General features: G+C 42.4%; 3 protein-coding genes and 1 non-coding gene across 6 annotated transcripts in view; 2 read left to right on the top strand and 2 right to left on the bottom strand.

Moving 5' to 3' along the window:
* ahrra (aryl-hydrocarbon receptor repressor a) overlaps nt 1-1,273 on the bottom strand; it is a 52,761-nt gene extending 51,488 nt beyond the window's left edge. Inside the window, exons 1-2 of one of the 2 annotated variants that reach the window (XM_047329780.1) lie at nt 964-1,273; nt 496-588 (exon numbers count right to left, since the gene is read on the bottom strand). In XM_047329780.1, the coding sequence (XP_047185736.1) occupies nt 496-563 (68 nt within the window). In that variant the 5' untranslated portion in view covers nt 564-588; nt 964-1,273. The remainder of the gene's footprint in view (nt 1-495; nt 589-963) is intronic. The other variant, XM_035618940.2, reaches the window with a different exon arrangement.
* A 7,336-nt stretch (nt 1,274-8,609) lies between these two features.
* Nucleotides 8,610-17,200, bottom strand: LOC118291054 (ankyrin repeat and SAM domain-containing protein 6). 2 transcript variants are annotated; one of them, XM_035618933.2, is made up of 17 exons: nt 16,547-17,200; nt 15,733-16,144; nt 15,390-15,540; nt 14,702-14,746; nt 14,353-14,557; nt 14,138-14,244; nt 13,706-13,857; nt 13,325-13,562; nt 13,118-13,167; nt 12,522-12,716; nt 12,249-12,411; nt 11,906-12,126; nt 11,591-11,783; nt 10,904-10,971; nt 10,520-10,636; nt 10,175-10,271; nt 8,610-10,042 (listed from the first exon to the last, which is right to left on the bottom strand). In XM_035618933.2, exons 1-17 carry the CDS (start codon nt 16,876-16,878, stop codon nt 9,993-9,995), a joined length of 2,796 nt encoding a protein of 931 aa, XP_035474826.1. In that variant the 5' UTR covers nt 16,879-17,200; the 3' UTR covers nt 8,610-9,992. The 2 variants fall into 2 exon arrangements, with proteins under 2 accessions (XP_035474826.1, XP_035474827.1); XM_035618934.2 differs by having other exon boundaries at nt 10,187-10,271.
* A 331-nt stretch (nt 17,201-17,531) lies between these two features.
* Nucleotides 17,532-19,362, top strand: rps20 (ribosomal protein S20). Its single transcript, XM_035618941.2, has 4 exons — nt 17,532-17,688; nt 18,552-18,651; nt 18,839-18,912; nt 19,146-19,362. Exons 1-4 carry the CDS (start codon nt 17,686-17,688, stop codon nt 19,326-19,328), a joined length of 360 nt encoding a protein of 119 aa, XP_035474834.1. The 5' UTR covers nt 17,532-17,685; the 3' UTR covers nt 19,329-19,362.
* On the top strand, nt 18,699-18,765 carry LOC118291569. The gene has a single exon (XR_004786711.1). It is a non-coding gene; the product is annotated as a small nucleolar RNA U54 (small nucleolar RNA).
* Nucleotides 19,363-19,454: the final 92 nt, after the last annotated feature.

Genomic DNA, 19,454 nt, shown 5'->3' with positions numbered 1-19,454 from the left:
CTTCAAAATCTTATATAACCTACATTCACTATTCATGGGGTCAGCTGACAAGTTTGTCCAAAAAAAAGGAGACCTCATTTTACCCATGAGTCACCCCTATTTCTACCAATATGGCTTTAAATCTTTAAAATTAATCTATGAGAATGGTCAAATGTGTGTAATGAAATAGCTTAATAATATGTGTGATATTAGTTTGCAACGTAAAAATGCTATGATCACTATTATTAGATCTATAACATGGTATTCTGTGTCACATTTGTAGTCAATACTAACTTGAGATCATGCCTGTGATTCAAGGGTATATATCATATTATCTACATTTTTAATAACCGAAATCATAAGGTGGACACTTGTGTTTTTTCCCTGCATATATAGCTAGAAATATATATATATATATATATTTTTTTTTTTTTTTTTTTTTTTTAAATCAACAACAAAATGCGCAGCCATTTGCCAAACAAGACTGTTACAACACATTACGCATCGCTCCTTAACTGTTTTTGGATGGGCTTCCTCCTCTTTCTGCCCGCATACATGCAGTCTCCCGGAGGGATCATGGTCATGTGCTCCGTGGAGGAAACAGGTGCGCTGCGGAGGAAGACAGAGGCACGTTAACTTCACATGGAAAACCATGGGCGATAAAACAAGACCGGACTCGTTCCTGCACATTAAAAGTAATTCCTTACGTTAAACATGCAGTCAATTACCGCAGCCCCCCGCCCCCAAAAAAATGAAGTTCAATAAAACCCAAATCAAGCATTAGTTAAAATGTAAACAAAAATATCACGTGTGAATTAGCAAAGAGTTTAGATCTAATGTATAAATAACCTACACACGATTACGCTGCAAAGAACACAATTATGCAACGTATCCCATTAAGATGACACGCTGGGTCCTTGAAAACAAGCGATTGCAATTAAATAATAAAATCCCAACAAAAACCGTCAAAAAATAGCCACTAACCCAATATCAGTGGGGGTGTCAGTTAAGTCCAGTATAGTGATGCTGGCTGCTAAGCCACATTCACTTTAAGTACAGAAAAGAGATGCGTCTCCCAGGGTGCACCGACTCGGCAGTGCCAAACGATAGATCCAAGGGAAATCAAATAAACCGGAGAAGGTCCTGTGTGAGCTCCGAGCTGATGTTTTCATCAGCTGCGCTCTGCTCGGGGCAGATGTTGGCTGATGCTTTATACCCAATTGAGTCGCCTTCACTTCCTCGCGTTTCAGGTGGCGGATTCCTCTGAATGACATGTCGAGCTCTTCGCACGCAACTCTCTGCCTCACAAACAGAGCGCGACACACACACACACACACACACACACACACACACACACACACACACACACACACACACACGGCTTATGCTGCGTTCAATTGTTGCCTGGGAATTACGCCATTTCGACTTAACATTGTTTTTATAGGCAACAGCCTTCTATTCTTACAATACAATGCAATGCAATGCAATGCAACTTTATTAATCCAGAGAGCAATTTGGTTGCCTTCTTTTACTCCAGAACACAATAAATAACAAAAAGAGGATACATACATGCACTGACAAACATAAACAACAACAATAAAACAATGCAATACAATGAAAGAGATGTTCGGTTGCAAAAAAAAAAATTGCAATTGATTTTGCAAACTAAAATACTAGGTTGTAATCTATTTAAAAATGTATTCATAAATTATTAAAATAGTACACATGGAAGATAGTCATATAATAGTTTGTTTTTGTATTTTCCTGTGCCAAGCTCCAGGTGGATCATTTAAATTGCTTTCAAATTAAACTTATATTGATAAAAACTACACAACCACGTTGGTCCTCACCAAGTTTATCATCTATTTTCTTTTTGACACGCAGGTAGCCTACTGTAATACTAAAAAAAAGTTACCTGTCTACGAGTATTTCCTCTTAAATCTGTCACCACATTGATTAACCTCACTAAAGAAGAGGGAGAAAAAAACTTCATATTAATCTACGACTTCTGTTAAATTACGTGCGTTTTCGTACCCACCTCGCTCCCACCGGGTGAACAGTTCGCATTTGTACGGAGGGTCCGTGAACGCGCCGGGAGCCCTACAGGACCCCGTAGCGCACAGTCCGCGCGCAGCGGACACACATCTGATGAGCAGCGCGAGGGGAGGGATCACACGCGAGGGGCAGCGCGCGGAGGAAACCGCCTCTCGGATTCACACGGAGGTTGTCCGCGGTCGAAACCACTCGCGAACCGGAGGGCTCGAGCTGTGCAGGCGGAGAAACGTATCACACACAGCGGCTCGCGGTGCACGGGACCGGGCGACACAGGCGGGCTCTATGCGGGACGTGTTTTATAGGCGACCCCCTAAACTAAAGCGCCAATGTGCCGCGGATCTAATACGAGGTGTCGAGTCTCTGGGACAAACTGAGACAGGACGAGTCAAGTATCTAACCGTTATCGTAGTAATACATTGTTTGTAAGTTGTGTGTTTTGATGGGTTCACTAATGACTGCCTCCAGCAATTGGACTCATCAGAAATAATTAAGAAATTGCTCTGATCATGTGGTTCACTTGACTCAGTTTCGTTTTAAGATTTTAGTACGATGATTTAGTGAGCGGCAAGTAACACCAGAGACGGTTTTCATAGTATTTGTAAATTGCAGGAAAGAAAACATGTAATCCCTTTACAATAGGGTTTCAGTAAAAAAATAACATGAAAATGAGAATATTAAATGATAAGTAAATTACAGGCCTAGAGCTCAGTTAAAAGGTCAAAAACAAAGCTTCAGTGCGACATACTTAATCTCGAGGCACATTATTTGTTATGTACTACATAAACTGTTTCAGAACTGCCTCATTGATATTATTCAGCATCGTTGCTAAGAGAAAATGACACGTGTCTTCAGAAATGAATGGTCAAGACAGAAACGCAGGCTGTTTAGCAGAGCTCTGATATCATGCTCATATGATTCTACAACATGAAGTTGTAAATAAAGGATGCACATAAAAAACAGTTTGGTCTGGTTCCAATTCAAATAACCAATGCTTTCTGTGTGCTTTAACTTTAAGAAATAAACTGTATATAAAGTGTTGTTCTTAAAGTTAGTTGTAACACTAATAAAACATGACATACAGTATATTGCGATCTGTTTGTGGTTGTCATGGATATAAACAGTATGTTGACAGTCCACTGTGCTGCACCCTAGTGTGCAAACCCATGCATTACAGACACAACCCTGTGAACTCGCACAGCTTATTGTGTATTTATGTGTTTTTTAAATCATGCAAGACGACGGCAGAGATACACTTTTCTTCTTTAAATAAAGATGACATAGTAGAGGAGAATCCCCTTGGTGATAATGGTGCCACATGTGATTACACACACACACACACACACACACACACACACACACACACAAAGGCTGCTGCTTTAAATGACAAAGAACAGAACAAAGAGAAAACAGAAACCTTTGGAAACAATAGAGTTACTGATACTTACAATGATACTCCTGACAACAATGTCCATTAGACAATGGTAAATTACCATAATCATGTCAACGGTGATCATTCACTTCCATGCAATTCAGTATCGCAACTGCAATTTTTCCTATATCAACAACAAATCATCAATTATCAACAAATAAAATAATTTGATCACTGATTCTGTAGGTTCCTGTCATGTCTGCACTTTAAGACAGCAGGACAGTCCACAGTCCCATGGACCCATATGTGGCTCCACCTACTAAGATTATTTTTGGAGAGCTTTGAGAAATGTTGGTCTGACTAAAACTTTAATCTGTAAAACAAGGAAACCTCCGGAGACCCACGTGGTCAGAGGGATCCGGGATGAATCAAAGTTTAATCACCACTGGTCCTCAATAACTTCAGAACTAATGCATTCAGTTTATGAGTGAAGCAGGGCTGTATCCTCATCCCTGAGGTTCATGTCACAATGAAACCGGACACATTTGACGATTAAGGCCCCCCCCCCCCTTACTCTGTTTTAGGGTTAATACTTCTTATTACGCAACACTACAGTTGGACTGCACCTTTGACAGAGCAGATGGCTGCCTGTCACGCTGTTGTGTGATCAGGGCCAATGTTTCAGTTGCTGTGACAGGTGGGCTCGGGGATCTGCGGAGGTCCTAAGGTTGTGTTAACACTGTCAATGGCTGCCACTAAAGTTACAGGGAGCTTTGGTATCAATGTAAATCCACTGGCAACACTATTCAAGCTGCCTTTAAGATTAGCCCAGGCTTAAAGCTCAGCTAACGCTGCTGGGACAGACCTTTGCACGCAAACCACATGTGTGTGCGTCAGTGCATGCCTGTGTCCACTATGCGCAAACAGTATGTGTGTGCATGTGGCTAAATACACATTTCAGAATAATGACCGCGGAGCAAAACAGCACTCAGTGAAGGCCATCTGCCAGGTGCAATAGTGCGGCTCTCATTGATTAAGATGCGTATGAAAATCACCATGGATTTCTGGAGATATGCAGGGGCATGACATGACAAGTCTGATTCTAATGGATATTCATAATTAATGGAATGGTCAATACTGGAAAGCTCCAAACATTCACCAATTTCATGTCTGTCACTGTCATTTAGGGCAGGTCCTTTGTGTCATTAAGCGATACATGATCGCTCAGAGAGAATTTGTTCTTTGCAAAAACCAGATAGAAAACTGAGAATAAGGCTTCTTCCGCTGTCCACTAAGCGCATGTACATCAGTACCCTTGTCTAGGTGGGGTCATTAGAGGGGATGACCTCACTCACAGATGACCCTGGACTAAGAAAGATGGAGGAAGGGTTCATAGGCCAGTGCAGTTGTGCTGTTGCAAGGCACAAATTGCATCGCTAGGATTTGTGGAGCCAAAGTATAATCCACGGCCGCGCTGCGTTGTTAATGGACAAGATCAGCTCAAGTGGTCTTGTGAGGTCAGGACCCCCGGGATTTGCAGGAACTACTATGCAGACGTCAGCACATTGTGTGCCTTCATGTGTACAAAAACAATAGTGCTGTTTCAACTGTTAAAGTTTGCACACGGGCAGAAATACTACGACACTAATACCACACCTGAATAGACTTATCTTTTTCAGGGTACAATGAATTCAGTTTTGACTTCATAAGAGTACAACCCTCAAGTCCAGGACAAATATAAACAGTGAACTTCATAAGGGACAAAGTAAATAGCCTGCGATGCTCAAAATCACTGGCAAAATACAAATACTACAAAACTTCTCGAGACTGATCCTCTTTCCATGATCTGTAAAACTCTAAGATTCAGTGTTAAATACAAGTCCACGATGAAGGCTTAATAAAACTTTGAAAAACAGTGAGCGAGTGATATGGTTTCAAAAATGTGCACTTCTCTTTAGAGAAATAATGTCACCATCATGTAGCACCAAACCTATAGCTCTGTGCATGCAAATAACACTCGCAACATTATGTTGTAGTCATTTGTAAATTTTTCTAATTTTTAATTAGCGCCCTTCATCCCATACTTTCTTAGTACCAGGTTGTGCTACACCTTACACCTCACACTGATGCTTTGCTGTCACGGTTCTGTTAAATCCCTGTATCAAGAGTCGTGTCAGTCGGTTTGAGAGGGAAAAGTGTATGTTGGGCCTCTGGGGGGATTATCTTCTGTTGACATTTGGATTTTTTTTTTTTTTTTTTTCAGTGGATGTTTCATGGTCAGTGCAAGGGTCAAATGGAGGTTGCCTTCCTCCTCTGCCTCCCTAAATCTGTCTCCATTCCACGTGTATTGTCATGTTTCTATACAGTATGTGTGAAGTCCACAGAAAAAGAGAGGCAGAGAGAGAGAGAGATGTAAAAAGAGCTTCATTGTTGTGTAACACCAAGGGCACTGGGAAACCCTGCAGGCAAATGAGTCACAAGTGAATGTTGACAGTGGGAGACAAATGTGAAATCAGGAGGCAACTGTTTGTTTGGACACAGTTTGCACAAACAAGTCCGAAGCTATGATAGTTCAGAGCATGCTGACAATTGGATGTGCTTGTCATCAACAACTGTTTGATTTATTTTTACAGTTTGATGGATGTTTGACAAAGATGTCAGGTCCTCAGCCAGAGAGAAGCTAAAGCAGAAGGAAAGGTATAAAATATGAGGTTTAGCCAAAGCTCCAGAGGGCTCAGCTCACTTTCCCATTAAATCACAGAGGTGACAAGACCAAGCCTTGGTTTGGCGAATTCACACTCATTATGCCAAACATCAACTTTCAAAGTCGGAACACACACAAATGCACCCACTCACACGCACACACACGAACCATAGAATATTCTAGCACTTTGAGATTGGTTTTAGCAATGAAAAGTGCCCTATAAATTAAATGTATTATTATTATTATTATAGCCGTAGGTGATTTACCCCGAAAACCGCACTGGCTTGTACAGCCAGAGGCTGATGGCCACAAAGTGAATGTCATGGTTACGGCACCCAATCCCTTGGAGAAGAATGAAAGACTATGACAGAGTAGTTAGTAGTAGTTATAGTTAGGATGTCAGAGTGAAGTTGACCTTTCGACCAACAATATCTATTCAGTTCATCACTGAGTTCAAGAGAATGTTTGTGTAAAATTTTGAGAAATGCCCTCAAGGCGTTCCTGAGGCATTGCATTGACGGGAATAGGAAGGACTGTCAACCTGAAAACTTGCATTAGCCGGAACAGAGCCATAGCGATGATTCTGTATCTAGCCACCAAGGTCAAATGTGGCACCACTGGGAGAAAATTGTTTTTCCACTTTGTCTCAACCCACCATCAGAATTCATATAAGTTTAAAATCGTGTATTTTTTTCAGCAGGTGAAACAAAACGGGGGAGAGTTTACGTGTTTCCCAGGAAAATCAATGTTGAGAGTCAACTTCTTGACAGTAGCAGAGTGATTTACCATATTCTAACTTGGATAATGTTAATGTCACTTGCTCCTGGACTTTTTCAAAATGACATTTTCAAATGCTTATTAAGTCAAAACGAACTAATCCTATTGAGACTTATCATATGCTCCATGAACCACCTGGATTTAGTTTTGTGATAGTCTGTCCATGGTGCTACAGGAAATCCCAGGACATGGACATTGGAAAACTGGCATTTTAGTGGAACTTTATTACTATTAGGGGTTCCAACATGAGTTTTGACTCAGACAGACTCCATTTCCTTTAGTCAGCCGGTCCAGAGACAGTACAGGAAAATGACCAGTTTCAACTTATGTCAAAACCTTACCAGTAGCTGAGCTGGGTTTAGTAATACATTTGAACTCCTCAACAAAGGAAAAACAAACAGTTTCTATTTTGTCATTCCATAATGAAGCAGTTGTGTTCTGTCTGGGTCATAATCAACATCACGGAGTTTGTGACCACCATGCGTCCGCGATCCGTCCACGGTCCCTCACTACAGCACGACTACTGTTTTGACGGCAGTTAGACAATGCAATTAAATGTTATCCAATCCAATCGGAACCTTATGTGAGTGAAAACAATAGGAGAGGAAATTGAATGAGTCACTCCATTTGCTGCCCACATGCCGCAGTGATGTTAATATTTTCCAAATGTATTTCCCTCTCCTCCAGTTGCTTACAGCTCACACATGGTCCTGTACATCTGAGCACTCAATCTGCCACAGTCCTGGAGAAGAAAGCTTTCCTACGCTGAGCGATGCTTTTTATTATACTATACAGGAACCCTGTCGCCTGCCTGTCGGACCAGTCTATATCCAGGTCATCAATAACAATTTCGGCGACGGCAGTGTGTGTACTATTTGCTCATGTTTGGGGTCAGTCTGCTTCTCTAAATTGTTGTCAAAGTGGTTTGAGGCATTCGTCATTGCAAACAGACACCTTTTTCAGCTGCTCTTGCTCATACAGTGACAATAGCATCAACAAACAAAAACACAAATATTTGGCTCTTCACCTGCTACCGAGAATCCCTCAAACCTTGATCCGTCCGTACCAACAGGATTGTGTGACATTGCAGCCAGTTTCGTTTGTGACCTAAAAACCTCAACCTGAGACTTTTTACTTAAGTAAAAATATTTGCATATTGATGGATTCTGGATTTTGTTTTTAAAGAGGGAGAAGAGGTGCATAGACTTTTAAGAACTATTAAAAACATGTTTTGGTGGGAAAATTTTATCATACACAAATTATCATTTAAAGGAAGGTATTTTTCATATGTCTTTAAACTTGTCAGCGGGGATCTTTGAGTTGTTACACGAGAAGATAATATTTCATGAGCTCCTAAACGATCTGGCTACTAATTGACTCCACAGCAACAATCCCAGGGGTGTAAGAGTGAGCCTATTGACACTGCGTCTACAAGTGGCAATTCCAGCATGAAGGAAATGCTAAAACCAAGTGTTACTGAGTCAACAAGTCAGCAAAGTTTCTCTGGGATCCATGTTAAGATTACAAACATAAATTACTAGTCATTCCAAGCAGAGTAAGGCTTTAGCAACAAACCCCTTAAGTGTGTTGACATGAGTAAGACTGGGTTTTAATGCAAATTAATGGAACTTAACATTTGACACCATAGTAGTTCTTATTTCAAAAGTTGCATTCTCTTGCTTTGATGTTCCTTCCATAGGTGAATAAGAGTGAACAAATGCAGAGCAGGGTCTCAAGGGCCAGCACGACATTACCACTCCCATCATTTATTGCATCAACAGAGGGTCACTGCCATCTTGTGGCATACAGATGGTTTTGTTTTTTTACATACAGTCTCTACACAAGCAAAGCTGGAACTGAAACAAGCTTCCCAAGTATTCATGCCGAGCACCAAATCAATAAATACCGTTTGTATTCAGTTTGTTTCATTTTGCAGCATTTTACTTTGGACACAGGTTTTATTTCTGGTTTGTGATTTAGTTCATCATCCAGAGTGCTTTTAAAAAGTGCACAGTGTGTTTATTCATGTTTCCCCGACTCACAACATGACTAAACAGGATATGATGTAATCTGAAATTCAACCGATCAGTCCTGAACTCAACCACAGCACATAATTTGGATTTAAAACATGGATCATAAGTACCTGATATTTAGGGATGATACAGTGCTCCATCTGTCTGCATGTGGAGCCAGATGCATAAACACAGAGCAGGCTCAGTGGAAACTATTGCTCAAACCTCTTCCAAACTAAATTTACACTGCTCATAAAATGCTCCCCAAGAAAAGTTTTGCCAATATTTTCCTCATCTCAAGTCCAACAGGATCTTAACAGTAAAAAAACATTTACTTATTGCGTCATCATGACAGCGACAGTCTTGACTAAAATCATCTGTTTGTGCAGTGGTCCGTTAATTCAAGACATAGAAAAAGACTGGATGACTAAAACAAATAGCTCGGCTATGGCTAATGTCCCTTTCTCTTTCTCCATTTGCTTTCCTCATTGCGCATCGTTTCAGTCATTTAAATTGCTCTACAGTCACATTATTACTGGGTAATTTATTATATTTTAATGCAAAACTCATAATCTCTCTCTTTCCTCTGACTTTACTCACCAATTTAACAGCACATAGGCTGGGATCTCTCACATTTGTTCAGATAGAATAGGCTCACATTCGCTCTCCCTCCGCTTTGTATCTGATCTTCCCGTCACTCCCTGATCTCTGACATCTCTGTGAAACCCGTGTGCTGCATTAGCACTAGACGTGACAAACGACTCACTGTGGTGAAATAAACAATTTGCCACACACAAACACACATCTTGCTTTGTCATTTGGCAGCAGGCTGCTGGACTCAGCCAGCCCTGTGTCACAGTGCTCCTGCTTTAAGATCCCTAAGAGGAAAACTTTTAGGCAGTTTAGTTTCTGCAAGGTCCCAAAAGGAAGATTATCAGGGCCTGCTTGGTCGTTTTGTTGTAGCGTCCTCTACAGGTCTGGGACACTGGTGTCCATGAAACTCCATTTTATTGGTTCCTTGGCTATGGGCCACCAGCACTTCACTCTTATCTTAAGTACCTTTGGTGTACTCCCTGACGGGTATCAGGGCTATTGGCTACCTCTTGCTGGAGGAACGAACCTGGTGCCTCATCCAACCTGATGGAGCTGATGAAGAAAATTGGAAAGAGAGAAACAGACAAAGCTGTTGAGAGAGAGACTTTGCTGTTGTCTTTGTATGTACTTGCTTCAGTGTCTCCATCACAAGTCTGTAGTTCAGTTTTAACATTCGACACTCACAGCGTGGTTCACCTGGTTGTCTTGTGTTACTGGCGCTGCTACCAAACGATGACTGAAAGTTATGGATGGTCTCTTGAAGAATCTGCCTTTCTCGACCCTGGTGACGGCCAACAAATGTAGTTATAGACCAGCAACATTTTTCAGGAAAATATGATGCTCTTGCTGTTGTTTTCAAACACTGTTTCATCCACGTTAGTTTTTCTCTTTCTACCATCCTTGCTAGCTTAAAGTAACTTTAAACGGAAAAGGAAAGACTATAAATCAAGACCAGAGAGCACTGGAAACACACCACTGACAGTAAGTATGTAATACATAGCTATATACTCCATGTTGAACAAAATTGACCTTTCCAGCATTAAGCTCTGATATGGCAGCCAAGATCTGTTGTCTGGGTCCGTCTGTTTTAATGCCCAGCTCCTTCAGGTCTCCATCTGTTAGAGTTAAGAATGCCTCCATGTCCACCTAAAAACGGGGGAAAGAAAAAAAACACTGATCAAAAGATTATATGAAATGTGCTATAAATTTAACAATTTTCAGTGGTTAATATTAATATTAAGTATAAAATGGTTTAGTCCAATTGGTACTATCAGGCACTGCTGTTCAATGATGCAGCCCTGGGAAAGCAGTTTGCTTCGAACTGACGACTAATAACTCAAAATCTGTTATAAAAAGGGGGAAAACAAACTTTATAGTTGAAGGAAAATATTTTGGACACAAAATAAAGAATACCTCCTGTTCCTCAAATATGGGCTGGTATTTCTCCAGGGACAGTTTCTTCAAGATACCCGACAGCTCATCTGTTTATTAAAAAAAAATAAATAAAAAAAAAATAATCTTATGATATGAGGCAAGTGCTAAAACTTGGCACATGAGGCTGGTTGATTTTTGTTTGTGTAGATTTCATGTGTGTTGGTTTATTTATGTCCAGGAACCACAGTGTGTGTGGTTGAACTGGGCCATATGGCCTAAAAAATGCATCTCAGTATTTTCTCTTTAAAATATAGCTAAAGTGTAGATATAAAAAGCGATATGACTAAGGCTTTCTTTGAATTAGAAAATATCTACGCAGTGTTTCAAGTTTCCTTAAAAGTCAACGTCAAAGTCAAGTTGGACTATATTTTACACTGGTTTAAGTTATAAATGACCAACATAGGTTATCAATAACGATTGTCATAAATATTGTTTCCTCTGAAACATTTTTGGTTTTCCATGGAGGACAATGTTGATCACCAATATCTGCTTGTCTCCCTAGTAGTATCGAGAACCGAAACTGCCAAAATTAAGAATCTAAATAAGCAATAAATAAAAGACTCAATAATATAAATATTGTATATATAAATTGTATTTATACATATTATTTATTTACAAATTATTAACAATAATTTCAGAGTAACCCCGACTTCCCCGTGACATTACCTTCATCAGTGATGGTCCCACTGCTGGAGCCTCCACTGCTCTTGGAGCGAGGATGGGAAGAGGCTGAGGACAGAGAGTCTCCAGGCCCAGTTGGAGCCTTGGGTGTCGGGGAAGGAGATGGGGTCAGTGTTGGAGACGTGCTCTTGGAGGTGGAGGAATTTCCTGACTGAGGTCTCTTCTTCAACTCCATCTTCTGCAACATAATGAAGGCAGACAGTCACACCACTTCAATTACATGATGGGCGACACTTTAAACATCTTTAGATGCACTACACAGTTTTCATAGTGATGTCAGAAAGGAAACACAACACAGACCCTTCTTGAGTGGATGTCGGAGGCGACCAAGCTCGTGTGTGTGTGGATGTCAGGTTGGCTGATATCAGGCAGCGGCAGGCCGGGTGCTGGGGCTGCAGGTGGGGGTTGGCTCTGTGTCGGGCTGTGCTGTTTCTCTGGAGCTTGAACCTTCACATCCATCAGGCCAGCTGCTCTCTTCCTTTGAGCTGCTATCTGGGAGAGAACACTGTCTGCACTGCCCCCTGGTGGAATAAGGGAGTAAGAGAAAGCATTATATTGTGGATAATATTCAATAGTTTCTTTTTGTGCTCGCTGACAATGGTGAAGTTGTGTGGTTTGACAATGGATTTGTTTTTGTGTGAACCTGAGCGGTTGTGAGAGTCCCTGTTGAGCCCTGCCACTCCATTTGAACCACCGGAGGAGTGGGGGGAGTGGTAGTGACCAGAGTTTGAAGGAGAGGAGGAGGAAGGCCCCTTTGGGATGCTGGGAAACTTAATGGACCTGCTAACCACACGACTGATAGATGTCTGATAAATAAAGAAAAAAGGTGGAGAAGATAGCAAAGGCATTTGAATGATGACAAAAATTCAGCAAGGGGTTTCATCAACTCCGGTCCTTCAAGCTAACAAACACTCACAATATCTGAGTTTCCACTGCTGTTTAGTTTCCTTTGGGGTGGCATGGGTAGGCGGGGCGCTTCACTCTTTCCCTCCCTGAGGAGACGCGACCGGTCTGAGTTCCACGGCTCAAAGTTGGACGGAGGCAGGAAGGGAGGGATCACTGCTTTCAGCTTGTCATTGGGCAGCCGAGTCAAGGGTGCACCACTTCTCAACTACAGGACATGAAAAACAGTGTAAGAACAATACTATTACTTAAAACCACAATCCTTTTTCATACAACTGTATGTAAAAAAAGTTCAATCCCTACACTTATTAACCCAGCAACATTCTTCTGGTACATCCAGTCAAACTTTAACCAGTGACCAGGCCAGAAGCAGCAAGGTCAAAGGTCAGAATTGAGGAAAGGATGAATTTCTTAAGGAGCAATCTTGCAATTTTATCAATTTCCCCCAAAAATTTAAGGGCCTTTCTGTTAGAAAGACAGTTACACAACAACAATAGAAATTGATTAAAACAAGTGGATTCAGACAAACTTTCTAACTTTCTATAAGTAATCTATTCTGGTCAGAAAACATTCAGAGTTTGAAACATACTATAACCCAAATATTCCTACCAGTGTGGTTATGAGGAAGTCCTCCTTCTCTGAGGATGACCTGCAAAGACCTGGAAAAAGGAACATACAGCACATTTTTATATTCGCTCTTCCTCTTCCAATCACATATATGTACAACATGTTATTATGCAAGACAACATTCACACTAAACATCTGGTATCATCGATGTTTTACACACTGCAGTTTGAGGTTACCACTGCGGCTCACCGGTGTCTTTGCTCTTGACAGCCCAGGCGGTGCTCACATCATTCCCTCCCATACCAGGAGTTGGTGCTGTCGCCCCATTAGACACGGCACCTGGTTTTCTATCCGCCTTCATTGTGGCATCCAGTGGAGTTTCCGCATCATCAGGGAATGGAGCCAGGCGATTGGACGAGAGGCCGTGCCTCAAGGTGTGAGTCAACTTAAGCCGCCGGAACCGATTTGACATCCTACTCCACCAGGACTGGAAGAGGGTGCATTCAAACATGTAAGCAGCATAGTGAATACAGTATTTACGCCGTTTAGATTTTTATTTATACATCCTCTACAGCTTTAACAAATATACCGTCAATCAGAATATTTGCGTGACAGAATTTGTCTTTTTACCTTCAGGCCACCCTTTTCATCAGGTGGTAAAGGGACATTGTTGAGAGACTGCCGGCTTTTGGAGCGAGTCATTAAAGCTCTGCCTCTGTTTTTCGACTTGTCCTTATCTACCTGCATACACACGGATGCTAACAAACGCACCAGCTCAGTGTCTGAGAAAATCCAGAATCAACACAGAGGAAAAAAAATTAATAAATGAGTTTGAGAGAAATTGAATGATCGAAAGGATTAACAAACACCATTGAAACTACACAGCAGAGACTGAGTCAAGTGCTTCTTTCCACTTGTAACATTAAAGGCTATTGTAGATTTACTAATATTCAAGAAGACATTATTATTCCTAAATGGTGGACATCTCATTTTCTCAATAATGCTGTATATTACAATATATTGGGTAGAATTAGTTTGTTCAGTTGAAGCACATTTCTGTACCTGGGTCATTTAGCAGCATAACCAAATCAAAGGCTGTGTATCCATTCTTAGCTCGAAGGTTGACATCAGCCCCTTGACTCAGCAGGTACTTGACAATGTCTTTATTACTGAAGAAAGGAGGGAGAGGGAAATAAATAAATAAATCCACAAAATCATAAATTTACCATATTCGTTTGACTATGGAGACAACAGATCATCATTATCCCTCATTTTACCCGTGATAGGTGGCCTGCATTAGTGCAGTCCACCCATGGACACCATCTTGTTTGTCTATGTCGGCTTTCTTCTCAACCATCAGCTGGACCACTTCTAACTGGCCGCTCACCGCGGCCATCATCAGTGGTGATGCTCCCTCCTGGCTGGAGGAATTCACCTGAGTGGGATCCTCCTCCAGGATCTCTTTAACTAGCTGGGAATTCCCTGAGTAGACATAGAAGATATGTATGGATATATGTAATTATGCAAATATATATGGACTTGACCGTGTATTTTGTCATTATTGATCACCTGGTAGTCCTCGGCGAAAATGCTGTTTACTTGTGATTTTGCTTTTAGTTTACTTACCCAACTTGAGGGCACTGAACACATCTGGTCGTCTTCTCTCATCGTCTGTGAAAAAATGAGCAAGTCTGAGAACAGAATGGAGCTCTGACTTTTTAAAACAGTCCTACTGGGCCAGACTCCACATAGCTAAGCACCATCAATGAATGTGTACAGTAATACTAATCACTGCTTTAATTAGAGAAGGAAGGAAGAATGTGAGAAAAGTACAGACCAAAAAGACACATCAAAGCATATTTAAAGAGCACTGCACATGATCCTGCAGGTAAACTGTCCTAAATCCTGAACCTCTGGAGAAAAGAGCTATTAAACATCAAAGAGGCTGAGAGAGCCCCCTTTCATTCTGTTGGTTTCACTATCACTTCAGTGTTAACTGCAATGAAAGATGTCCAGTGGTGGCAACAAACACAATAAGAGGTCAAAACAGATCAACAGCATTTGTTAAACTTGTTTTTAAACACCAAGAATTCAACACAAACCAACAGAAAATGTAAACGTGACATTCTTTCTATTGTTAATTCTATGATTGTATAGTGCACCTAATAATTCAGCTGTGGTCATTTGCGAACAGTATTCTGCCTCCTTCTTACATCCTGAGTAATTATACTTGCTCTGTACAGCAACCTTTTACAGAAGCATGCTTTGTCAAAACTACATTTCATCATGGTGATGCTGGAGAGGGAACCCCTACCTGTCTGCGGTCGGACAGTGGTGATGGAGTCCAGATAGCCTTTGATATCTCTCTGTTTCAGCTGCATGGCCAGTTCAAACGACGTCTTGGACAGTACGTTGAGTCGGTCTGGGTCAGCTCCGCGTTCCACCAGCTGCTGAGCCACAACCACCTTCAAAAACACACAATTTTATTTTGTTTACCTTCCAGTTCACATGCCATGCTGTGATGTTACTGTGCTGTGAATGAAGTCACGTGTGTCAAGATGTACAGCAGACACATTCAAACAGGCACATGCCATCCTCAAATGACACAAACAAATGGAATGACCATCCATCTTTTTTTCTCTCTCCAACCAACCAACCTTCCCACTGAGGGTGGCCACCATCAGCGGTCCCCAGCCAGTGGTCTTCTGGGAGAAGTTGACATCGGAGCCCCACTCTAGCAGCAGGCACACGCTGGCCTCGTGGCCATGCTGACACGCCACCATCAGCGCTGTGATGTCCATGAATTCTCTGCCACCTCCCCCTTCAGGACAAACCTCGACACCGCCGAAACCAGAGCTGTTGTTATTGTTGCCGTTGGAGGCTGCGTCTGAGGCGACGGCCAGATGATCATAGTCGTCGACGTAGGCCCCGCTCTCCAGGAGCAGTTTAACCACGTGAGTGTGTCCCCCGCGGGCCGCCATGGTCAGGACGCTCGCACCCAGCCTGTTCCGTCCAGTGATCTCAGCCCCATTCTCCAGCAGGATGTGGGCAACGGTCAAGTGACCAAACCTGAGTGGACAGATGAGACGCAGGGAATGAGACCAGAATATCAAATGAAGATCAAACATTACATACCTTTACAGAATCGGTCTGTTGCTTGAAAAGAAAATGTTATGTTCATATTGAAAAGCCAAATGGAATTCGTCTGAGGAACTTGTCAGATACAGCCTCCGTGGAATAGGACCTGCTCCTGATGTAGAGACACGGGCTCATTCTAGACTGAAAGAAACAAAACAATTCTTCCTCACTAAATGTGTTTTCTATTACAACTCCCACACTGCGTTGCGAAGTAATTCATCACTGACTGCATGGGGCGACTAAAGAATTTGGCAGATTCTGGAATGGACTTTGGTTTGACCCTTGACCCCTCCGCTTCACCCACGGACCGGAAGCTCCAGCCCGCAGCCCCACCTGGCAGCCTGCATCAGCGGCGTCCAGCCGTAGTTGTTGCGGCTGTCCACCGACGCTCCCTTCCGTAGCAGAAAGCGGACCAGGTTCTCGTGGCCGCTGGCCGAGGCGAACTGCAGGGCGGTGTTGCCCTCTTCGTCGGTGCAGTCCACCGGTACGAGGGACAACGCGTCCGCGGCGCCGCAACACTCCGACCCCACCTCTGACCGCAGCCGGCTCTGCCGCCCGGACTCCCTCGCGGCTCCGGGCTCCAGGATGCCGCGGGCCGTCTCGTAGTCGCCCTCATCGCAGGCACGGAACAGAAGCAACGAATCGGTGGGAACGCCGAAGTTCATTGTCGTGGTTCGGAGCGCTATTCGGTCTCCGTTAAAGTCCCGTTCGGTTCAGCGACGGCGACGGTCCAGAAGTTTCCCCTGTCCGTCGGCGGCGGCCTGTGTTTGCAAATCATGACGCACGGTGAAATAAAGTTTAGTCGAACCTGTGACCTTGTCCTTCTCCTTCTCCGTGTTAATATGACTTTAAATATGAATTTGTTTTCCCTCTCTTGGTCTCAGACACACTTTTGCAATCGCACAGGACAAGCGTCAGTCCGACAAAACAAACTTTCTGTTGACTTGCCGCACCGGCACAGCCCCGGTACCGTTACTTGTTTCAGAAATCACATCTACAACACGGGACTTCCACTTCCCTCTTTCATAATAAAAGCATCAATTTAAAAAAAAAAAAAGTCAAATCATATACCAAAATCATAAAGTCGAATACACGAATAATGAAACTATGACAACCGTTCAAAAATACAGGTAATTTCAGTTTTCACTTTTCTTACATTTCTTCTTATTTTGAAAGTAAAACCGGATATACCAATATACGAAAATTCTCTTGACACGTCTGTTCCCTGCCCCCTAGTGGCAAAGTCAGAAACTACAAAGCAGCGTGGCCACCAGTAGGTGCCGCTGTGGATCACGGTTCCATCTAAAACACCAAAGAAGAAGTCCCAGGAGCCCGGATGTTCAGTACATAGGGAGGGTCTGGCCTCTTGTTCAGCCTTTTCCTGAGGAGCTAACCACGTTGGTTGCACCCGTTCCTGGCTCACCGCTGTTCGCTTTGAATTCTCTCGAATAAGTCGGTCAGGAATAATCACAATGGTACGTGCTGTTTGAACATAACTGTGGTTGTGTACCTATGAAGCTTTTTCTGCTAATGATTTGATAACTGTATGCCCGAATTTTCTGATAAGAATTCTACGGTGTCGCGTAGCTAACGTTAGCACCGACGGCTACTGTCGCTGGAAGTAGTCGTCCCGCCACAATACGTCAATAAAAGGGGACCTATGCATTTATTGAAAATCAGTGTTGCGGTTATGAGTAAAGTCCATACTTTTGACAGGGTCTCAGTCGGGCTTTTAGGACAAACTTAACTTTCAAAGCACTAAAAGCAATGTCTTGACCATTTACCCCCGATGAAGTATTTTGACTTCTCGATTGTGTCTCAGTATGTGAAGCATTTGTGAAAATGAAGGCAGAAACGACGTCTTTCCATTAAAGACTTACGTGAAGTATAGTATTTTTTTGACTGAGTGGATTTGTCGAGGAGTTCAGCCAAGTCATCACATTCATCAACAATAACGAATGATTATCGGGGCAATCTGTGAAATCTTAACCAACCGAAACTGACGTGGGAATCTACGTACACTTAAATCTAGACAACGTTGTCTGCGAAGCAAAAATGCTTTGTCTTTTTGTTGCCGCACGTGCTCGTTAGCAGGTGCTGCGTTTAGGTGCTCTACGTAAAACTCCAATGTGTTAAAAGTCTTGATCCATCTGGAGTAATCAGTTCAGCTTGCAAACGCTCAGCAGTAACTAAACACATCTATGGTTTGTCAGTGTTGGTGACTACACTAACATTTGTGAATTGGGCACTTAGTTATGAAATTAATTACTTTCTTATTCCTATTAGCGACCGCTCAAGTCTTTTGATAACCCTTTAACTGTTGTTTCGGTGCTTGCAGGCTTTTAAGGACACTGGTAAAGCACCTGTGGAAGCTGAGGTTGCCATTCACCGCATCCGCATCACCCTCACCAGCCGCAACGTCAAGTCTCTGGAGAAGGGTAATTAAGCATTAATAAATGTATTGTTCTGAATGAAACCCAGACCTGAGCAATGAGGATAAAAATTCCATCGTGATGCACCCTGACGACGTTATACGCTATTCTGAGCTGCAATTAAAAAAATAAAAACCTGACCTGATGTTTTCTTTAATTGTTTTAAAGTTTGAATTTGTTTTGTCGCCCCCAGTCTGCGCAGACTTGATCCGTGGCGCCAAGGAGAAGAGCCTGAAGGTGAAGGGACCTGTCCGCATGCCAACCAAGGTAAAATAAATGGAATTTATCATTCAAGCTGATACTTAAGGTGTTGAGTCTATAATGTACGCAGTATAAGACTCATTGTACAAAACTCGCATGCAGGCATGCACCAAGATATGTTTGCTGGTAAACGCTGAGTAGACATGAAATTAATCATCCAATGTCTTTGCCATATTCTTTCATTTCCTTCCTGTTTTCATATTTGATTAACTAAATTCTGTTTTTCTGCCCCGTCTCAGACTCTGCGCATCACCACCAGAAAGACTCCCTGCGGTGAGGGATCCAAAACTTGGGATCGCTTCCAGATGAGGATCCACAAGCGTCTGATCGATCTGCACAGTCCATCTGAAATCGTCAAGCAGATCACTTCCATCAGCATCGAACCTGGTGTAGAGGTTGAAGTAACCATCGCAGACGCATAAACAACGCAGATGATTCATTAAAGAAATTAATAAGGCAACTGATGTGGTGTTTTGTCCTCTGATAATTTTTGAAAGTAGAAAGGTGTGTGGTGCTTGTGTTAAACTATTAACCAGTAATCTCAGTCA

This window comes from Scophthalmus maximus, chromosome 21 (assembly GCF_022379125.1).
Source record: "Scophthalmus maximus strain ysfricsl-2021 chromosome 21, ASM2237912v1, whole genome shotgun sequence".
Lineage (NCBI taxonomy): Eukaryota > Metazoa > Chordata > Actinopteri > Pleuronectiformes > Scophthalmidae > Scophthalmus > Scophthalmus maximus.
The sequence above is the reverse complement of the archived record's forward strand: the minus strand, read 5'-3'. Positions and strand labels throughout refer to the sequence as shown.

What these genes read in the sequence shown, in the direction of transcription:
- LOC118291054 (XM_035618933.2), bottom strand. Translation starts at nt 16,878, where the DNA reads ATGAACTTCGGCGTTCCCACCGATTCGTTGCTTCTGTTCCGTGCCTGC. An exon ending in GGACTCTCACAACCGCTCAG is followed by an intron (nt 12,127 to 12,248) that starts GTTCACACAAAA and finishes TTATTCCACCAG; the next exon opens with GGGGCAGTGCAGACAGTGTT. An exon ending in CAGAGCTTAATGCTGGAAAG is followed by an intron (nt 10,272 to 10,519) that starts GTCAATTTTGTT and finishes GGCCGTCACCAG; the next exon opens with GGTCGAGAAAGGCAGATTCT.
- rps20 (XM_035618941.2), top strand. An exon ending in CGTCAAGTCTCTGGAGAAGG is followed by an intron (nt 18,652 to 18,838) that starts GTAATTAAGCAT and finishes TGTCGCCCCCAG; the next exon opens with TCTGCGCAGACTTGATCCGT. An exon ending in CTGTCCGCATGCCAACCAAG is followed by an intron (nt 18,913 to 19,145) that starts GTAAAATAAATG and finishes GCCCCGTCTCAG; the next exon opens with ACTCTGCGCATCACCACCAG.